General features: G+C 34.7%; 1 protein-coding gene across 1 annotated transcript in view; it reads right to left on the bottom strand.

Moving 5' to 3' along the window:
* Positions 1-282: 282 nt before the first annotated feature.
* LOC134843911 (alpha-N-acetylgalactosaminidase-like) overlaps positions 283-17,642 on the bottom strand; it is a gene marked incomplete in the record, with an annotated part of 60,152 nt that continues 42,792 nt past the window's right edge. The window contains 1 exon segment of the mRNA XM_063860251.1: positions 283-659. Within this exon segment, the coding sequence (XP_063716321.1) occupies positions 364-659 (296 nt within the window).

Below are 17,642 nucleotides of genomic sequence, written 5' to 3'. Positions count from 1 at the left end.
CTATGTGCGGACTTTGCTAGTAATGTAAAACGTGGACCTAAACGAAACAAAATGTGGAAAAAATAAACCAAATAGATAAATGACTGATTTAAAAAAAAAATTCTATGCGGGGTCGAGCAAATGTACTTTTCAAAAATGTCGTTTGAGAGAGTTGAGAAAGTCGAAACACATCGAGATTTGGCCGAGAAAGTCGAGACGTACAGAAATTTGACCGAGACGCCGAAACATACCGATTTTTGGTTCGAGAAAGTCGAAACATAAACCGAGCACCTCGACCCGGGAAATTTGATTTAATATCTCTATCTTTGTTAGTGCGAGTTCAATAAACTAAACGCAACACTTTGCATTTTTCAAATAATAAACTCAAACGCAGTCCAATTCATATCTATTGTCTTTGTCGTCGTCTAGCTCGATGACAATAAGCGTTGCCACTTCATATGCCTCCACTTGGACCATTAAAGGGGAGTTCCAGGACACTGATTCATAGAGGGGACTCTGGGTGAACACATCAAACAAATTGAACAGAGTAGTGTCTGGATTAGAGGGTTGCTCTATTCCCAGCATCTGCAGTGTGTAGTTGAATATCACTGTCTGGTCATCTGTTCTGACGTTGAATAGACACAGAGCGTTTACAGATGCACCCCCACTGCCCCCCACAGCTGCAATGAAACAACGAGCAGACCAATTTTCATATGAAACATTCTGTCAAACCCAATTTGTTTGCGCTTCACTTTTCAACAGTTTCAGTTTTGCGAAAAATTGCCATAAGGGAAAGTTTGTCATTTCTGGCTTTTTATCCACTTCTACCTCTACATTTCGAAATTTCCATCTTCAGTATACGTTTCACATACTATTTTGGCTAAATTTGTAATTTTTCGCTCAGGACAGTTGAGTTCAGGACAGTTGAGTTGTCCATAAGCTTTTTCGAAAGTTTCCTTACATTATGACAACATTAAATTTGGTTTTGTTCCGACTTTCTTAAGGAAAGTATTTGAGTTATGGCCGGGGGTCTGTTCTCATAGAGTAATTTGAGATAAGGTACACCGTCTGTTCGTCACGCTATCTTAATTTCGGCCGGATAGGTTCGTGCAACTAATCCCAATCTAATACCAATCTTCATCTCACTCCTATATATCCTAGTCTCATTAGATCTAGTGTATACTGGTCTTTGTGAGTTAGATCTTGGAGTTTATCCAGAGAGAGAACAACTGCAGCCTAAGATTTGTTCAAATTGTTCTGGTGCTGAAACATCAAGTAGTTTCAGCACTTACAAACAAGTGTCAATGCTAGTGATGGAATATGATTGCTTAATTAGTAATACTTTAAAGAGATAATTTTATCAATAATGAAATTGGTTCATAAGTTTTGGTTTCACCTATCCGAGGTTCAGAGATTTTTTAGTTTTTAATTGTTTTTTTTTGTAGTAAAAGACGGGTGAAGTAGTTTTCTTTTTACAGTTTTGAGCAGTGACTTCTTGAAGAGAGGAGAGATGTAGCTGTTTTGGTAGAGAGAAGAAGATCGTCTGCTCGTGTCTTGGTTGATTGTGTTAAGACTTCAGATCGATGCAATGATGTATCGATTTCGTTAAGCTTAGAGCGAGACTACGTGCAGGGTGAAATTTGAGTTTTCCGCGTGTACAGTTTGAGCAGTGACTTCATGAAGAGAGGAGATATGTATTTTTTTTGGTAGAGAGAAGAAGATCGTTTGTTCGTGTCTCGTTGATCGTGGATCGTCTTGGGTGATTGTGGCAAGACTTCAGTTCGATGCAATGCATTGTGAATAAAATCGGTATGTGAGATCAACATCGAGATGACCTTCGGTCTGTTTCAATGGATTTCCTTTTCTGCGATGTTGAGTCCATACTTTAAATCCTTTGAGGGTAGTGACTACGGCAACAAACCAAATAGATTTGACATTCCAGAGTTGGAATTGATTCGAATTTTCTTCTCCTTTGCCGCTCGTTCCTTGGGTTCTAAGAAATCTTGACATCATATTGCATTTATATATCTACGTTTTGTTAGTGAAGTCAGTTTTTAGTTTTGATTTAGTATTAGTTGTTTTTCGCAAAAGCATTCTCTTTTAGTTATTTTAAAGAGTTGCTTTCTCTGTAGCCACTCTTATCAAAAATAGATTATCGGAGTTGTATTGCATGGTCTGCTGGGCATGTACTACTAGCGACGTCTCTCTGGTGGGTTAGGCCAGAGTGGGTTACATTTTAAGATCTCTTTGGCTGAGTCTCTTTATATGTTCAACCTTTTATTTCATTTTTTCATTAGGTGCTTTTCTCTTTTTTATTTTGGTTGTGTCCTTTTCTCAAAAATAGAATAGTTTATTTTGGGTTTGTCTTACGATTTTTTTTGTTTTATTCAGTTCCAATAAAACTTGAAAGTGGGTTTCAAAAGAATAATTTATCCATTTTTAATCTAGGTTTAAGCCGGTTTCGGTACCGTGGGAACTTTTTTCTTAGTCATGCTATTAGTTTTTGGTTTTGTGGAGTTAGTAAGCTGCGTTGGTTAGTTAAATTTTTTATACAATTCCTTTCAACCGGGTTTAGGGAAAATTTGAGTCAAGTGAAAACAAGTTAGAGTTGTTATCAGTGAAAGTTGAAACTCAATATTTAAACGATTCTTCGTGCGCGAGCTGTGCGAGTTATGGAGAGAGTGTGTGATTTATGGGCAAGTAAAAAGATTTGAAATTTATAGAAGAAGTCTCTTGTACGAAAGTTTAGTTTTCTTCAAATTAATTTTTTGTTAATCTACTGCTTTAGGAATATGTTTATTTTAACGCCGTTGAAATTTAAATTTGTGAGTGTACTGCTTTTTGAAAAAAAAGTTTTCGCTACTTTAATTATATACTGCAACTATTAAATTAGATTTTAAAAACTTCTAGAAAAGAGTTTACAATTTTTATTTTATTTTGTTTGTTTTAGATGAGTGAACGGTGAAAAGTAAAAACAAATTGAGACACTATGAAAAATGGTTAGTGTTCTCTTTTATTTGTTATTTAAATATTGAACTTTACTTACAAAGGGTGGTCTTTGTCAGAAAATCCATTTGAGAAATTAGTGCAAATAGTGTCTGATGATGTGAGGAATTTTGCAAGCGCTCGAATGACGTTTTTAGTTTTAAGAAGAATCCATAGAAGCTCGAGTGCTCGGATGATGTTGTGTTTATTCTTATTCAGTGAAAGTTCATGCGAGGTATTTTGGATTTATGTATAGTTGTGATTATATTTAGTAATGTGTATGTATTGTAGTATGTGGGCTTCGATGGACTGTATACATTCGTGGGGAATGATTAGTGGGCGGGATTCTACAATGTCGAAGGACTTGGTTAGTGGGCAGAATATATACATTTGTCTGATGGGATCATAGCTACGGAGGATGCCGTGTATGTTAGTATTTTTTATACAAGAAGTAGTATTAACTAGTTAGTGAATTGTTGTAATCTGGGTTGACATATTTCATTATCCGCTGGGTTATTAAATAAGGGGTGCGCTAATGGGCTAGTGAAGTGGTAGTATGAGGTCCATGATAATGATAGTGTCTGAAACAGGCTATAATCATCAACATAGATCAGTTGGTCGTTGTTAGTGGTCTGGTAGTAAGTGTACTGTGGGAAGAATGGATAACTGTATTTTAAGAGTTCCTTAGTGTTAGTGTGAAGTGGGTGAATGGAAAACAGTCGGGTTGGTCGGGGTTGGTGAAGTACGTGGGGTTGGGCATTGGAAAGCTTTCGTTTGAAGACTCGGATGGCTCGGCTTTCTAATGCTGTGGGTGTTTGGTTTGAGTATTCAGAGAATGAAATGGAATGTGATAGCTGATGAATTGTTAGTGTATTATTGTTTTGAGGCAGTTGCTGTAATGTGATACAATGATCTAGTTCATTTTCTAGTGCTTCAGTGACGGGGCTAGGGGGTTCGGGCTGATCACTGGTCATTGGTGGAAAGTATTGGTGCTGCGTCGGTGTAGGAAGAAGGGGCTGGGGAAGTTTCATCGAGAAGTTGAGAATGGATTGGATGGAAGTGAGGTTGCGAAAAAGTGGAAGAGCTGGGTTCGGAATTTTGAAATTAATCTCGGGTATCGATATCGGAGTTGTCAAATTGTGAATTTTTGTTAAAAACTGTGTGCATAAAATCATCGAAAACCTAGCATGGTGAGTTAGTAGAGAGTGTGGGTAGGGGAATGAAGTGTGATCAGAAAGGGAAATGCGAGAGGAGTCAAGTTGGTGGTTGGATGAGTAGGAAAAGGAACGGTGAGGGATCCAATCTGGCGGCTTATCGTGGGCTAAAAAGATGGTTGTTTTGAGAACGAAAATTGGTGGTGTGTGGTTGTTCTACAATCTCGTCATATGTGTCGCCAAATTTTGGTTGGTGAATTACTATATTAGAAACTGGACTTTGTGGGTAGCTATGATTCGGAGAGATGTGATGTGTTATTGCTGTACCTCTATAGTTTCTTGTTAACGAAGATACGGGATTGTTTTATGTCAATTTTGTAATTGTGGGGATGTAGGTTTGTATTGTCTTGTGAATTATCATATGCGTTTAAATCGGTTGTAATTTTTTTTTAATCACTAATTTGAGCGTCTGAAAGATTATTATTGATTGAGTTTGAAAATAATCTAAAAAAACCTGCAAAAATTATGTGTGCTACACTAGCTTGTTTGTTTACTTGTGTGTATATTGCGCATATGTTGCATATTCTTTTTAATTATGAGAAGAAGAATCCAAAAAAAAAACATAGCGCATAATTTATTCAATTTCAATTTTTCCAAGATGTATTAGGGCCATCCTAGAAAAACGAAAAGTTAGTTTTTAAATTTAATAAAGTTAAAAATTTTTATAGGTGAGATGTTTTGTGGACGGTACTTTTCACCGTTAAGATAAATGTAACCTTTTATATCTTTAAGGTATCCGCATGGGATGGCTGTATACCAAACATATGTACGTCTCGAAAGTGTCTCGACAAAATGTACTTCTTTTTGTAAAATATAGGGATTCTCTTATAACATCATTTATCGTCAAAAACGTGTATTGGTTATACTTATTAGTACATGTGTAGAGCTTCAGAAAATTTTCTTCCTAATCAATACAGTTTTGATGTTTTACCTGAGAATAATTAGCCTGCCTAGGGTTTTTTTAATACTGCTAATGCTAGTGATTGTAATATTTGTGTTCGTTCGAATTCACATAAGTAATGGACTGTTTCTAATTCGGAGAATGACATTTCTTGGAAAACTCTACTAATTGCGTAATCCAAATTCATATCTAAGTGTATATCATAATGCATTGCGCCGAAGTAAGTAAAATTCATGAGTAATAATTCTTAAAAATTGTACTGCTTTTATCCTGTAGACTAGGTTTTCAGTAGGATTTCCTGTATTTTCAAAAAAGTTACTGGGATAAAAGAGTTTTCGTCGTTACGATTTTGGTACAGTTGAGCCGGGTTAATCATCAGTTTTCCTGTTTTGTATTCGACAAGAATTTCTGAATATTGTGTTTTATAAAGTGGTATGATAAAGTGCAGCGACTTCTGTTTCAGCCTAAATTTGAAAACGTGTTAATTGTTTTCTGTTCCAATATAATTTTTTAGCGTTGTTCATTAGATTTCATTTTACTAGGGTTTACTTTTTCAAAAAAAAAATTGGTTCAATGATGTATTTTGATGAAAATTAAGCATTCTTGAGTGAATTTTAGTAACTTCAAATGTGCTAAAAGTGTCTTCAGGAAAACAAACTATGGTTACCTTGGTTCGTGTGGTAGGATTGCAATAACCTTGATTGTTTTTGCAAGGTAAGCGTATTCCTTGATACAGTATATAGTGTCTTTTTCAAATCTAGTGTCAATTGTACTTTTTCTAAGTGAATTTTCCGATCAAGAAACAATGTTTTTTGGTATCCTCTATTCTTTGTCTGCTGTACAATTGAAAGGATTATTTATTCCAATGTGTGGTATCCAATTTTTGTCGTGTAGATCATAAGTTAAACGTCCGTGTGCGCCGTGGAACGGGTATTTATCGTCTAATGTTTTTCGACCTTGGTATCTTTCAAGTTGTGCTTGCTGTGCAGAGTCTGAAAGACTTGAAAGTTTACTAGTTTACGATTCGTGCCTTTGTTCGTAGTTAGTTTTAATCGCTTTAGTTTGTTTTTGCAACCTTCAGGGTTAAGATGCAAAAGTCTTTCGAGATTATTTTGATGAAAGGATTCGTGATCGAGTATGTTCTTATTTCCAGTTGATACTTGTAAACAGTATACTTTTTACTCTGAGAACTTTGCTGAATATTGTAATCTGTTAAGTGCCTAATTAAGTGTTCCATTGCCATCAAGATTTTGACCAAATAGAGGAGGTGCTGGGAATCTGCTCCAATCTAATCGTAGAGACATATTAGCATCTAAAAGTTCTTGATATTTTTTGTCTAAATTTGTAGGGAAAATTAGTGTAAACGTTGTAGTTGGAGTTTGACTTCTTGTTGAGGGGGATAAAGGTAGTGATAAAGTTTCTTGCAGTGACAAAGATGAATCTGATGATATACCTATATGATCATTTACTATATTTGGTTCACCTTGATAAAATGCTTGTGTCATCCATTGTGGAAGACGTTGTGTTGAAGTGGGAGGGTTGAAAGATTTTTCACTCAAAAGTGGGGATTGATCCTAAATAATCCAATGTGATATTTGGAGTATTTTGTTGTGAAGTTGTTGTAATGATGGCGGGGTACTTTGATTTGTGTTACTAGAAAGATTTAAAGGATTTTGAGATGGTGATGAGCGTAAATTTTAAAACGTGTTAACTGTTTTCTGTTCCAATGATATTTTTAGTGTTGTCCATTAGATCTCATTTTACTAGGGTTTACTTTTTCAAAAGGAATTGATTCAATGAAGTATTTTGTTGAAAATTAATCAATCTTTCGTGAATTTTAGCAACTTGAAAAGTGGTATATGTGTCTTCAGGGAACCAAACTATGGTTGCCTGGGTTCGAGTGGTAGGATCGCAATAACCTTGATTGTTGTGGCAAGGTAGGGTATTCCTGGATGTGATATAGTCCCGTCTTTTAAATCTCGTGTTAATTGTACTTTTTCTCATTGTAATCGAAAAACTTTATTCCTTGGTATCCTTTGTTTTTGTGTCTGCTTTTCAATTAGAAGGGTTGTTTATTCCAATGTGTGTCATCCAATTTTTATTGTGTAGATCATAAGTTGAACGTCCGTGTGCGCCATGGAAAGCGTATTTTTTGTCTAATTTTATATGACATTGGTATCTTTTTTTTCTGCTTGATGTGCAGAGTCTGGAAAGACTTGAAACTTTACTAGTACGATTCGTGCCTTTGCTCTTAGTTAATTGTAATCGTTTTAGTTCGTTCTTACAATCTTCAGGGTTAAGATAAAAGAATCTTTCGATGTTGCTTTGGTAAAAGTGTTCGTGGTCGAGTCTATTTTTGTTCCCATTTGAGACTTGAAAACCATGTACTTTTTTCAATGAAAATTTCGCTGTGCATTTATATCCTGTTAAGGTTGTAGCTCGTTCTTTTGAATAGAGTGCTGCTACTATAATTGTTGATTCTATTTCTTGTGGTTCGGATTCGCATTGGGTTACTTGGCTTATTGCATATTTAAGTAGTGTTTTTTGTTCATTTTCTTCGCAGTCATAAAAAGTAACTAGTAAGTCTTGTGGAGATGTTCTAGGGGAAGGTTTTTGATGAGATGTAGGTTCTAAAAGAACAAGCGGGAAAAAAGTTTCAAGGAAAAAAAACTATTGAAATATACATGTGTAAGAGAGTATTGAAAATGGGTTGTAGAATGTTATACATCCAAGTGTCTTTTTTTTTATTGTATTCATAGTTAATTTCTGTTGTAATAAAGGCGGGGTGTACAGGTTGAGCTGTTCTTTTGCGTACGGGTAGCGGGCGATGGAATAATTTGTTTAGATTTACTGTTATTTAAAGTTTAAGTGTCAGATGATTTTTTTGTATGAATCTGTATATTGTATTCCTGTATGACTTGTGGATATCGTGTCTGTATTTATTTCAGTTTAGGGCCCAATTATGTAATCTATTGCTATCAAGATGTGACCCAATAGGGGAGGAGGTGCTACGAATGTGTTCCAATTTAATCGTTGAGGTATTTTACTAGATAAAACTTCGCGATATCTATCGTCTAAATTTGTAGGGAAATTAAGTGTAAACGTTGTAGTTGGGGTTTGACTTCTTGTTGAGGGGGTTGAAGGTAGTGATAAAGTTTCTGGCAGTGACAAATGAATCTGATGATACACCTATAGGATCGCTTACTAGACTTGGTTCAACTTGAGTGAATGCTTGTGTCATCCAACATGGAAGACGTTGTGTTGAAGTGGGAGGGTTGAAAGAGTTTTCACGAACTTTTTCAGAAGTGGGGGTTTTCTATTAAGGTCTTGTTGGAGAGAAGGTTAGATGTAAAACATTGGTTCGTATTGTATTTTGCTTGGAGGTGCGTGGAGGACTACTGGTGTCAACGGTTCAGATAATAACGCGTGTCTTTCCTCGAATATGTAAAAATATGATTTTCTTGAAATTTATTGCGTGTTGATGATTGAGGTTGGTTTGCTTGACTAGAAGTTGGTGTTGTTGGAAGTTCTTGGGATGTCGTAGTCGATAAGGAGTGTTGGATTATTTGTTGTTGATTAGCAATTTTGGAATGTTTAAACTAGTTTCCTAATAAAGAAAGTCTATCTTGTTTTTAGTAGTCTTCTATAAAAATGATTAAGAGAGTTGTTGCTAGTTCAAAGGTGATTTTTGCCTTTTTTTATACATTTACACATTGTCAAAAATACGGAAACGAGGAATGTGACAAAAATTACGAAAAGAAGAAGAATGCCTTTCTTATTAAATAAATATCTTAACATTTAAATAGTTGTTGAAATATTGCACCTGAGGAGGTGGTCAAGGATTTTCAAAAAGTTTAGATAGGCTTCAATTAGGGAGTGAACAATCACGAAGAAATTGCAGAAAAATATGAAAAAGAGAAGGAATCAAGGGTATTCAAGGGAAGGATTCAAAATTATCTATGATAAAAAACATACTAAGTTGAAAAAAAATTGTGAAAGTTGAAAGAAATTTTTAAGTTATTGTTTTTAGATATTGAACTGTTCGAGAGAGAAGCATTTGAGAATTGATTTGTTTCGTCGAAGTGCTTTTTAATTTTGGAATCGAAAATCGAGTGTGCCCAGGTTGTTTTTTGATTTTTTGGCAAGTGGGTTAGATATTGGCACCTTTTGCGAGGAGAGGTCTGGAGGTCTAGGAATGAGCTTCCTAGTTTTAACTTTATTTCTTGGATGGTTGGGGTTTTGGCGATGTTATATCGACCTTAAAATAAATGATCATGTCGGATTTTGTCGTTAGGGTTATTCAATAGTTTTCCTTCAAACACATGAAACAGCTTGAACTGAGTAGTGTCTGGATTAGAGGGTTGCTCTATTCCCTGCATCTGCAGAGTGTAGTTGAATATCACAGTCTGGTCATCTGTTCTGACGTTGAATAGACACAGAGGATTTACAGCTGCACCCCTACTGCCCCCCACAGCTGCAATGGAACAACGAGGAGACCAATTTTCATATGAAACATTCTGTCAAACCCAATTTGTTTGCGCTTCACTTTTCAACAGTTTCAATTTTGCGAAAAATTGCCTTATGGGAAAAATTGTCATTTTGGTTTCTTATCCACTTCTACCTCTAAAATTCAAAATTTCCATCTTCAGTATACGTTTCACATGCTATATACGTTTCAAATGAGTTCAGGACAGTTGAGTTGTCCACAAGTTTTTTATGACAACACTAAATTTGGTTTTTTTCCGACTTTCTTGGGGAAAGTAATTGAGTTTTGGCCGGGAATCTGTTCTTATAGAGCAATTTTAGATAGAGTACACCGTCTGTTCGTCACGCTATCTTAATTTCGGCCGGATATGTTCGTGCAACTAATCCCAATCTAATACTAATCTTCATCTCACTCCTATATATCCTAGTCTCAATAGATCTAGTGTATACTGGTCTTTTTGAGCTAGTTCTCGGAGTTTATCCAGAGAGAGAACAACTGTAGTCTAAGATTTATTCAAATTGTTCTGGTGCTGAAACATCATGTAGTTTCAGCACTTACAAACAAGTGTCAATGTTAGTGATGGAATATGATTGCTTAGTTAGTAATAATTTATAGAGATAGTTTTATCAATAATAAAATTGGTTTAGTTTTTCTTTTACAGTTTTGAGCAGTGACTTCTTGAGGAGAGGAGAGATGTAGCTGTTTTGGTAGAGAGAAGAAGATCGTCTGCTCGTGTCTTGTTGATTGTGGATCGTCTTGGTTGATTGTGTTAAGACTTCAGGTCGATGCAATGATGTATCGATTTCGTTAAGCTTAGAGCGAGGTTACATGCAGGGTGAAGTTTGACTTTTCCGTTTGTACAGTTTGAGCAGTGACTTCATGAAGAGAGTAGAGAAGTATTTATTTAAGTAGAGAGAAGAAGATCGTTTGTTCGTGTCTGGTTGATCGTGGATCGTCTTGGGTGATTGTGTCAAGACTTCAGGCCGATGCAATGATGTATCGATTTCGTTAAGCTTAGAGTGAGACTACGTGCAGGGTGAAGTTTGACTTTTCCGTGCGAAGTGCCAAGTGAATAAAATCGGTATGTGAGATCAACATCAAGATGGCCTTTGGTCTGTTTTAATGGTTTTGCTTTGCTGCGATGTTGATTCCATACTTTAAATCCATAGAGGGTATTGACTACGGCAACAAACAAAATAGATTTGACATTCCAGAGTTGGAATGGAATCAATTTTTCTTCTCCTTTGCAGCTCGTTTCTTGAGCTCTAAGAAATCTTGACATCATATTGCATTTATATATCTATGTTTTGTTAGTGAAGTCAGTTTTTAGTTTTGATTTAGTATTAGTTTTTTTCGCAAAAGAATTCTAGTTTAGTTCAGTTATTCTAAAGAGATGCTTTCTCTGTAGCCACTCTTATCAACAAAAAAGAGTTACGGAGTCGTATTGCATGGTCTGGGCATGTACTACTAGCGATGTCTCTCTGGTGTTTAGACCAGAGTGGGTTACTTTTTAAAATCTCTTTGGGCTGAGTCTCTTTATAAGTTCAACCTTTTATTTCATTTTTTCATTAGGTGCTTTTCTCTTTTTTTATTTTGGTTGTGTCCTTTTCTCAAAAACAGAATAATTTGTTTTGGGTTTTTCTTTCGACTTTTTGGGTTTCGTTTATATTACAATAAAACTTGAAAGTGGGTTTCAAAATAATAATTTATCCAGTTTTAATCTGGGTTTAAGCCTGTTTGGGTACCGTGGGAACTTCTTTCTTAATCATGCTATTAGTTTGTGGTTTTGTGGCGTTAGTAAGCTGCGTTGGTTAGATAAGCTTTTTTTATAATTCCCTTCAACCGGGGTAAGGGAAAACTGGAGTCGTGTGAAAACAAGTTAGAGTCGTCGTTATCAGTGAAATTTGAAATATAAAATTCATTATTTAAACAATTCTTGGTGCGCGAGCTGTTCGAGTTGTGGAGAGAGTGTGTGATTTATGGGCGAGTAAAAAGATTTGAAAACTATAAAAGAAGTCACTTGAACGAAAGTTACGTTTTCTTCAAATTATTTGCAATTTTTGTAAATCTACTGCTTTAGGAATATATTTTTAGTGCCGTTGAAATTTAAATTTGTGAATATACGGCTTTTTGAAAAAGAAATTTTCACTACTTTAATTATATACTGCAATTATTAAATTAGATTTTAAAAACTTTTAGAAAAGAGTTTACAATTTTAATTTTATTTTGTTTGTTTTAGATGAGTGAACGGTGAAAAAAAAGTGAGATATTATGAAAAATGGTTAGTGTTCTCTTTTATATCCTATTTGAAATATTGACTTTACCTAAAAAGGGTTGTCTTTGTCAATAAATCCATGTAAGAAATTAGTGCAAATAGTTTCTGATGATGTGAGGAGTTTTGCAAGCATGCGGATGACAATTTTAGTCTTAAAAAGAGGCCATAGAAGCTTGAGTGCTCGGATGATATTGTGTTCTTTCTTATTCAGTGAGAGTTCATGCAATGTATTTTGGATTTATATATAGTTTGTGATTATATTTAGTAATGTGTATGTATTGTAGTATGTGGACTTCGATGGGCTGTATATATTCGTGGGGAATGATTAGTGGGCGGGATTTTTCAATGTCGAAGGACTTGGTTACTGGGCAGAATATATAAATTTGTCTGATGGGATCATAGTTACGGAGGATGCCGTGTATGTTAGGATTTTTTATACAATAAGTAAAATCTAGAAAAAAAGATGATATGTATTTGGAGTTAATGAATGTAAACCTTTGCTGTGGATTTCGTGATGGTGTTTTACTTATGTAGTGGTGTTGAATAAATTTTTTAATAGGTGTATGGATGAGTTAATTTTGTGCTTAACATATATTCATCTGAACAGTGCAAGTCACGTTCCTTGGGGACAAGGAAGTGAAAAGTTAATGTAAAGTGGTTCAATTTAATAAAGTAGGATTCATAAGCTTTAGTATTTTTGAGTGCGGTGGAAATAAAATTGTCATATAAATTTTTTTCATGCTATCAATGATAAATACAAATTCTGATTTTTTGAAGAACTTTTCATTTAATTGAGTGTTAGTGTTAGGGTCGTCTTCTATAGCTGTGTCCTCCATATATCGTACAATAGCGTGATCTTAATGGTCAATAGAAAATTTGTTGGCTTTTTGAGCTACGAATCTATTCAATGTCTGGGTTAGTCCTATAATTGTAAACTGTTTTTCTTGCAGTGCGGTAGTTAGTTAATGTACCCTGGATTTCATTGTCCGCTGGGTTATTGTATAAGGGGTGCGCGTAAGGGCTAGTGAAGTGGTAGTATGAGGTCCATGATAATGATAGTGTCTGAAACAGGCTATAATCATCAACATAGATCAGTTGGTCGTTGTTAGTGGTCTGGTAGTAAATGTACTGTGGGATGAATGGATAATTGTATTTTAAGAAATCCTTAGTGTTAGTGTGAAGTGGGTGAAGGGAAAACAGTCGGGCTGGTCGGGGTTGGTAAAGTACGTGGGGTTAGGCATTGGAAAGCTTTCGTTTGAAGACTCGGTAGGCTCGTCTTTCTAATACTGTGGGTGTTTGGTTTGAGTATTCAGAGAATGAAATGGAATGTGATAGCTGATTAATTGTTAATGTATTATTGTTTTGAGGCAAAAGCAAATGTATGATTCGGAGAGATGTGATGTGTTATTGCTGTATCTCTATAGTTTCGTGGTAACAAAGATACGGGATTGTTATTATGTCAATTTTGTAATTGTGGTGATGTAGGTTTGTATCGTCTTGTGAATTATCATATGCGTTTAAATCGGTTGATAATTTTTTTTTAATCACTAATTTGAGCGTCTGAAAGAGTATTATTGATTGAGTTTGAAAAAAATCTAAAAAATCCTGCAAATATTGTGTGTGCTACACTAGCTTGTTCGTTTAATTGTGTGTGTATTGCGCATATGTTGCATATTCGTTTTAATTGTGAGAAGAGGAATCCAAAAAAAAAAATAAACATAGCGCATAATTTATTCAATTTTTCCAAGATGTATTAGGGCCATCCTAGAAAAACGAGAAGTTCGTTTTTAAATTTAACAAAGTTAAAATTTTTTATAGGTGAGATATTTTGTGGACGGTACTTTTCACCGTTAAGATAAATGTAACCTTTTATATCTTTAAGGTATCCGCATGGGATGGCTGTATGCCAAACATATGTACGTCTCGAAAGTGTCTCGACAAAATGTACTTCTTTTTTGTAGAATATAAGGGTTCTTTTGTAACATCGTTTATCGCAAAAACGTATAATGGTTATACTTATTAGTACATGTGTAGTGCTAGAGAAAAATTTCTTCATAATCAAAAAAGTTTTGATGTTTTACCTGAGAATAACTAGCCTGCATAGGGTTTTTTTAATACTGCTAATGCTAGTGATTGTAATATTTGTGTTCGTTCGAATTCACATAAGTAATGGGCTGTTTCTAATTTGGAGAATGACATTTCTTAAAAATTCTACTTATTGTGTAATCCAAATTCATATCTAAGTGTATATCATAATGGATTGTGCCGAAGTAAAAAAAATTCACGAGTAATAGTTCTTAAAAACTTGTACTGCCTTTATCCTATGGACGAAGTTTTCCAGTAGGATTTCCTGTATTTTTCAAAAATATTACTGGGATGTAAGAGTTTTTGTCGTTGCGACTTTGGTACAGTTGAGCCGGGATATTCATCAATTTTCCTTTTTTTTGTATTCGACAAAAATTTCTGAATATTGTTTACTTTTTCAAAAGGAATTGATTCAATAATTAAAAACCATGTACTTTTTTCAATGAAAATTTCGCTGTGCATTTATATCCTGTTAAGGTTGTAGCTCGTTCTTTTGAATAGAGTGTTGCTACTATAATTGTTGATTCTATATCTTGTGGTTCGGATTCGAATTGGGTTACTTGGCTTATTGCGTATTTAAGTAATGTTTTTCGTTCATTTTCTTCGCAGTCATAATAAGTAACTAGTAAGTCTTGTGGAACTGTTCTAGGGGAAGGTTTTTGACGAGATGTAGGTTCTAAAAGAACAAGCGGGAGAAAAGTTTCAAGGAAAAAACTATTGAAACATACATGTGTAAGAGAGTCTTGAAAATGGGTTATAGAATGTTATATATCCAAGTGTCTTTTTTTTTTATTGTATTCAAAGTTAATTTCTGTTGTAATAAAGGCGGGATGTACAGGTTGAGCTGTTCTTTTGCGTACGGGTGGCGGGCGATGGACTAAATTGTTTAGTTTTACTGTTATTTCAAGTTTAAGTGTCAGATGGTCCTTTGTATGAATCTGTATATTGTGTTCCTGTATGACTTGTGGATATCGTGTCTGTATTTATATCAATTTAGGGCCCAATTATGTAATCTATTGCTATCAAGATGTTGACCCAATAGGAGAGGAGGTGCTACGAATGTGTTTCAATTTAATCGTTGAGGTATATTACTAGAAAAAATTTCTCGATATCTATCGTCTAAATTTGTAGGGAAATTTAGTGGAAAGGTTGTAGTTGGAATTTGACTTATTGTTGAGGGGGTTGAAGCTAGTGATAAAGTGTCTGGCAGTGACAAAGATGTATCTGATGATATACCTATAGGATCATTTATTAAATTTGGATCACCTTGAGTGAATGCTTGTGTCATCCAATGTGGAAGACGTTGTGTTGAAGTGGGAGGGTTGAAAGATTGATCCTAAAAAATCCGATGGGTTATATGGAGTATTTTGTTGTGAAATTGTTGTAATGATGGCGGGATACTTTGATTTGTGTTACTAGAAAGATCTAAAGGATTTTGAGATGGTAAGTATGTGCGCCTGGGAAGTATGTCGACAAAAAGTTCTTTATTTTTGTAAAACATAGGGATTTTTTAAAAAATCGTTTGTCGTCAAAAACGTATAATGGTGATACTTTTTGTAAGCACATGTGTAGTACCAGAGAATAATTCCTTCATAATCCATAAATTTTGATCTATTACCTGAGAACAAATATTCTACATAAGGTATTTTTAATACAGCTAATGCAAGTGATTTTAGTATTTGTGTTCGTTCGAGTTCAAATAAGTGATAGAGTGTTTCTAATCTGTTTAATGACATTTCTTGAAAAATTCTACTTTTTACGTAATTCAATTTCATATCTAAGTGTATATCATAGTGTATTGCGCCGAATTAAGTAATATTCATGAGTGATAGTTCTTGTAAACGTGTACTGCCTTTATCCTGTGGACCTTTATAAGTTTTCCACCGGGATTTCCTGAAATTTTCAAAATTGTTACTGGGCTGTAAGAGTTTTCGTCGTTACGACTTTGGTACGGCTGAGCCTGGTTAATAATTAATTTTCCTGTTTTCATGTGGAAACTTTTCGTATTCGACAAGAATTTCCGAATATTGTGTTTTATAAAGTGGTGTAGTTTACTTGCAAGCGAGTTCTGTTGCAGTGTAAATTTGAAAATGTGTTTTTGAAAAAATACATTACTAGAAAAAATTTGAAAAGGTATATTACTAGAAAAAATTTCTCGATATCTATCATCTAAATTTGTAGGGAAATTTAGTGGAAAGGTTGTAGTTGGAATTTGACTTATTGTTGAGGGGGTTGAAGCTAGTGATAAAGTGTCTGGCAGTAACAAAGATGTATCTGATGATATACCTATAGGATCATTTATTAAATTTGGTTCACCTTGAGTGAATGCTTGTGTCATCCAATGTGGAAGACGTTGCGTTGAAGTGGGAGGGTTGAAAGATTGATCCTTAAAAATCCGATGGGTTATTTGGAGTATTTTGTTGTGAAATTGTTGTGATGATGGCGGGATACTTTGATTTGTGTTACTAGAAAGATCTAAAGCATTTTGAGATGGTAAGTATGTGCGCCTGGGAAGTATGTCGACAAAAAGTACTTTATTTTTGTAAAACATAGGGATTTTTTAAAACATCGTTTGTCGTCAAAAACGTATATTGGTGATACTTTTTGTAAGCACATGTGTAGTACCAGAGAATAATTCCTTCATAATCCATAAAATTTGATCTATTACCTGAGAACAAATATTCTACATAAGGTATTTTTAATACAGCTAATGCAAGTGATTTTAGTATTTGTGTTCGTTCGAGTTCAAATAAGTGATAGAGTGTTTCTAATCTGTTTAATGACATTTCTTGAAAAATTCTACTTTTTACGTAATTCAATTTCATATCTAAGTGTATATCATAGTGGATTGCGCCGAATTAATTAATATTCATGAGTGATAGTTCTTGTAAACGTGTACTGCCTTTATCCTGTGGACTAAGTTTTCCACCAGGATTTCCTGGAATTTTCAAAATTGTTACTGGGCTGTAAGAGTTTTCGTCGTTACGACTTTGGTACGGCTGAGCCTGGTTAATAATTAATTTTCCTGTTTTCATGTGGAAACTTTTTCGTATTCGACAAGAATTTCCGAATATTGGGTATTATAAAGTGGTGTAGTTTACTTGCAAGCGACTTCTGTTGCAGGGTAAATTTGAAAATGTGTTTAACTTGTTTTCTATTCCATCAATATGATTATAGCGTTGTCCATTAGATCTGATTTCATCAGGGCTTACTTTTTCAAATGGAATTGAATCAATGAAGTATTTTGATGAAAAAAAAATCATTCATGTGTGAATTTTTTGTAACTTGAAATGAGGTAAATGTGTCTTCAGGGAACCACACTATGGTTACCTGGGTTCGAGTGGTGGGATCGCAATAACTTTGATTGTTTTTGCAAGGCAAGCGTATTCCTAGATATAGTATATAGTGATTTTTTTCAAATCTGGTGTTAATTGTACTCTTTCTTATTGAATTTTCCGATCAAGAAACAATGTTTTTTGGTATCCTCTATTCTTTGTCTGCTGTACAATTGAAAGGGTTATTTATTCCAATGTGTGGTATCCAATTTTTGTCGTGTAGATCATAAGTTAAACGTCCGTGTGCGCCGTGGAACGGGTATTTATCGTCTAATGTTTTTTGACCTTGGTATCTTTCAAGTTCTGCTTGATGTGCAGAGTCTGAAAGACTTGAAAGTTTACTAGTTTACGATTCGTGCCTTTGTTCGTAGTTAGTTGTAAT

Source organism: Symsagittifera roscoffensis, chromosome 4 (genome assembly GCF_963678635.1).
Source record: "Symsagittifera roscoffensis chromosome 4, txSymRosc1.1, whole genome shotgun sequence".
Taxonomy (NCBI): Eukaryota; Metazoa; Xenacoelomorpha; order Acoela; family Convolutidae; genus Symsagittifera; species Symsagittifera roscoffensis.
Note: the sequence above shows the minus strand (reverse complement) of the source record. Positions and strands in the feature narration are given on the sequence as shown.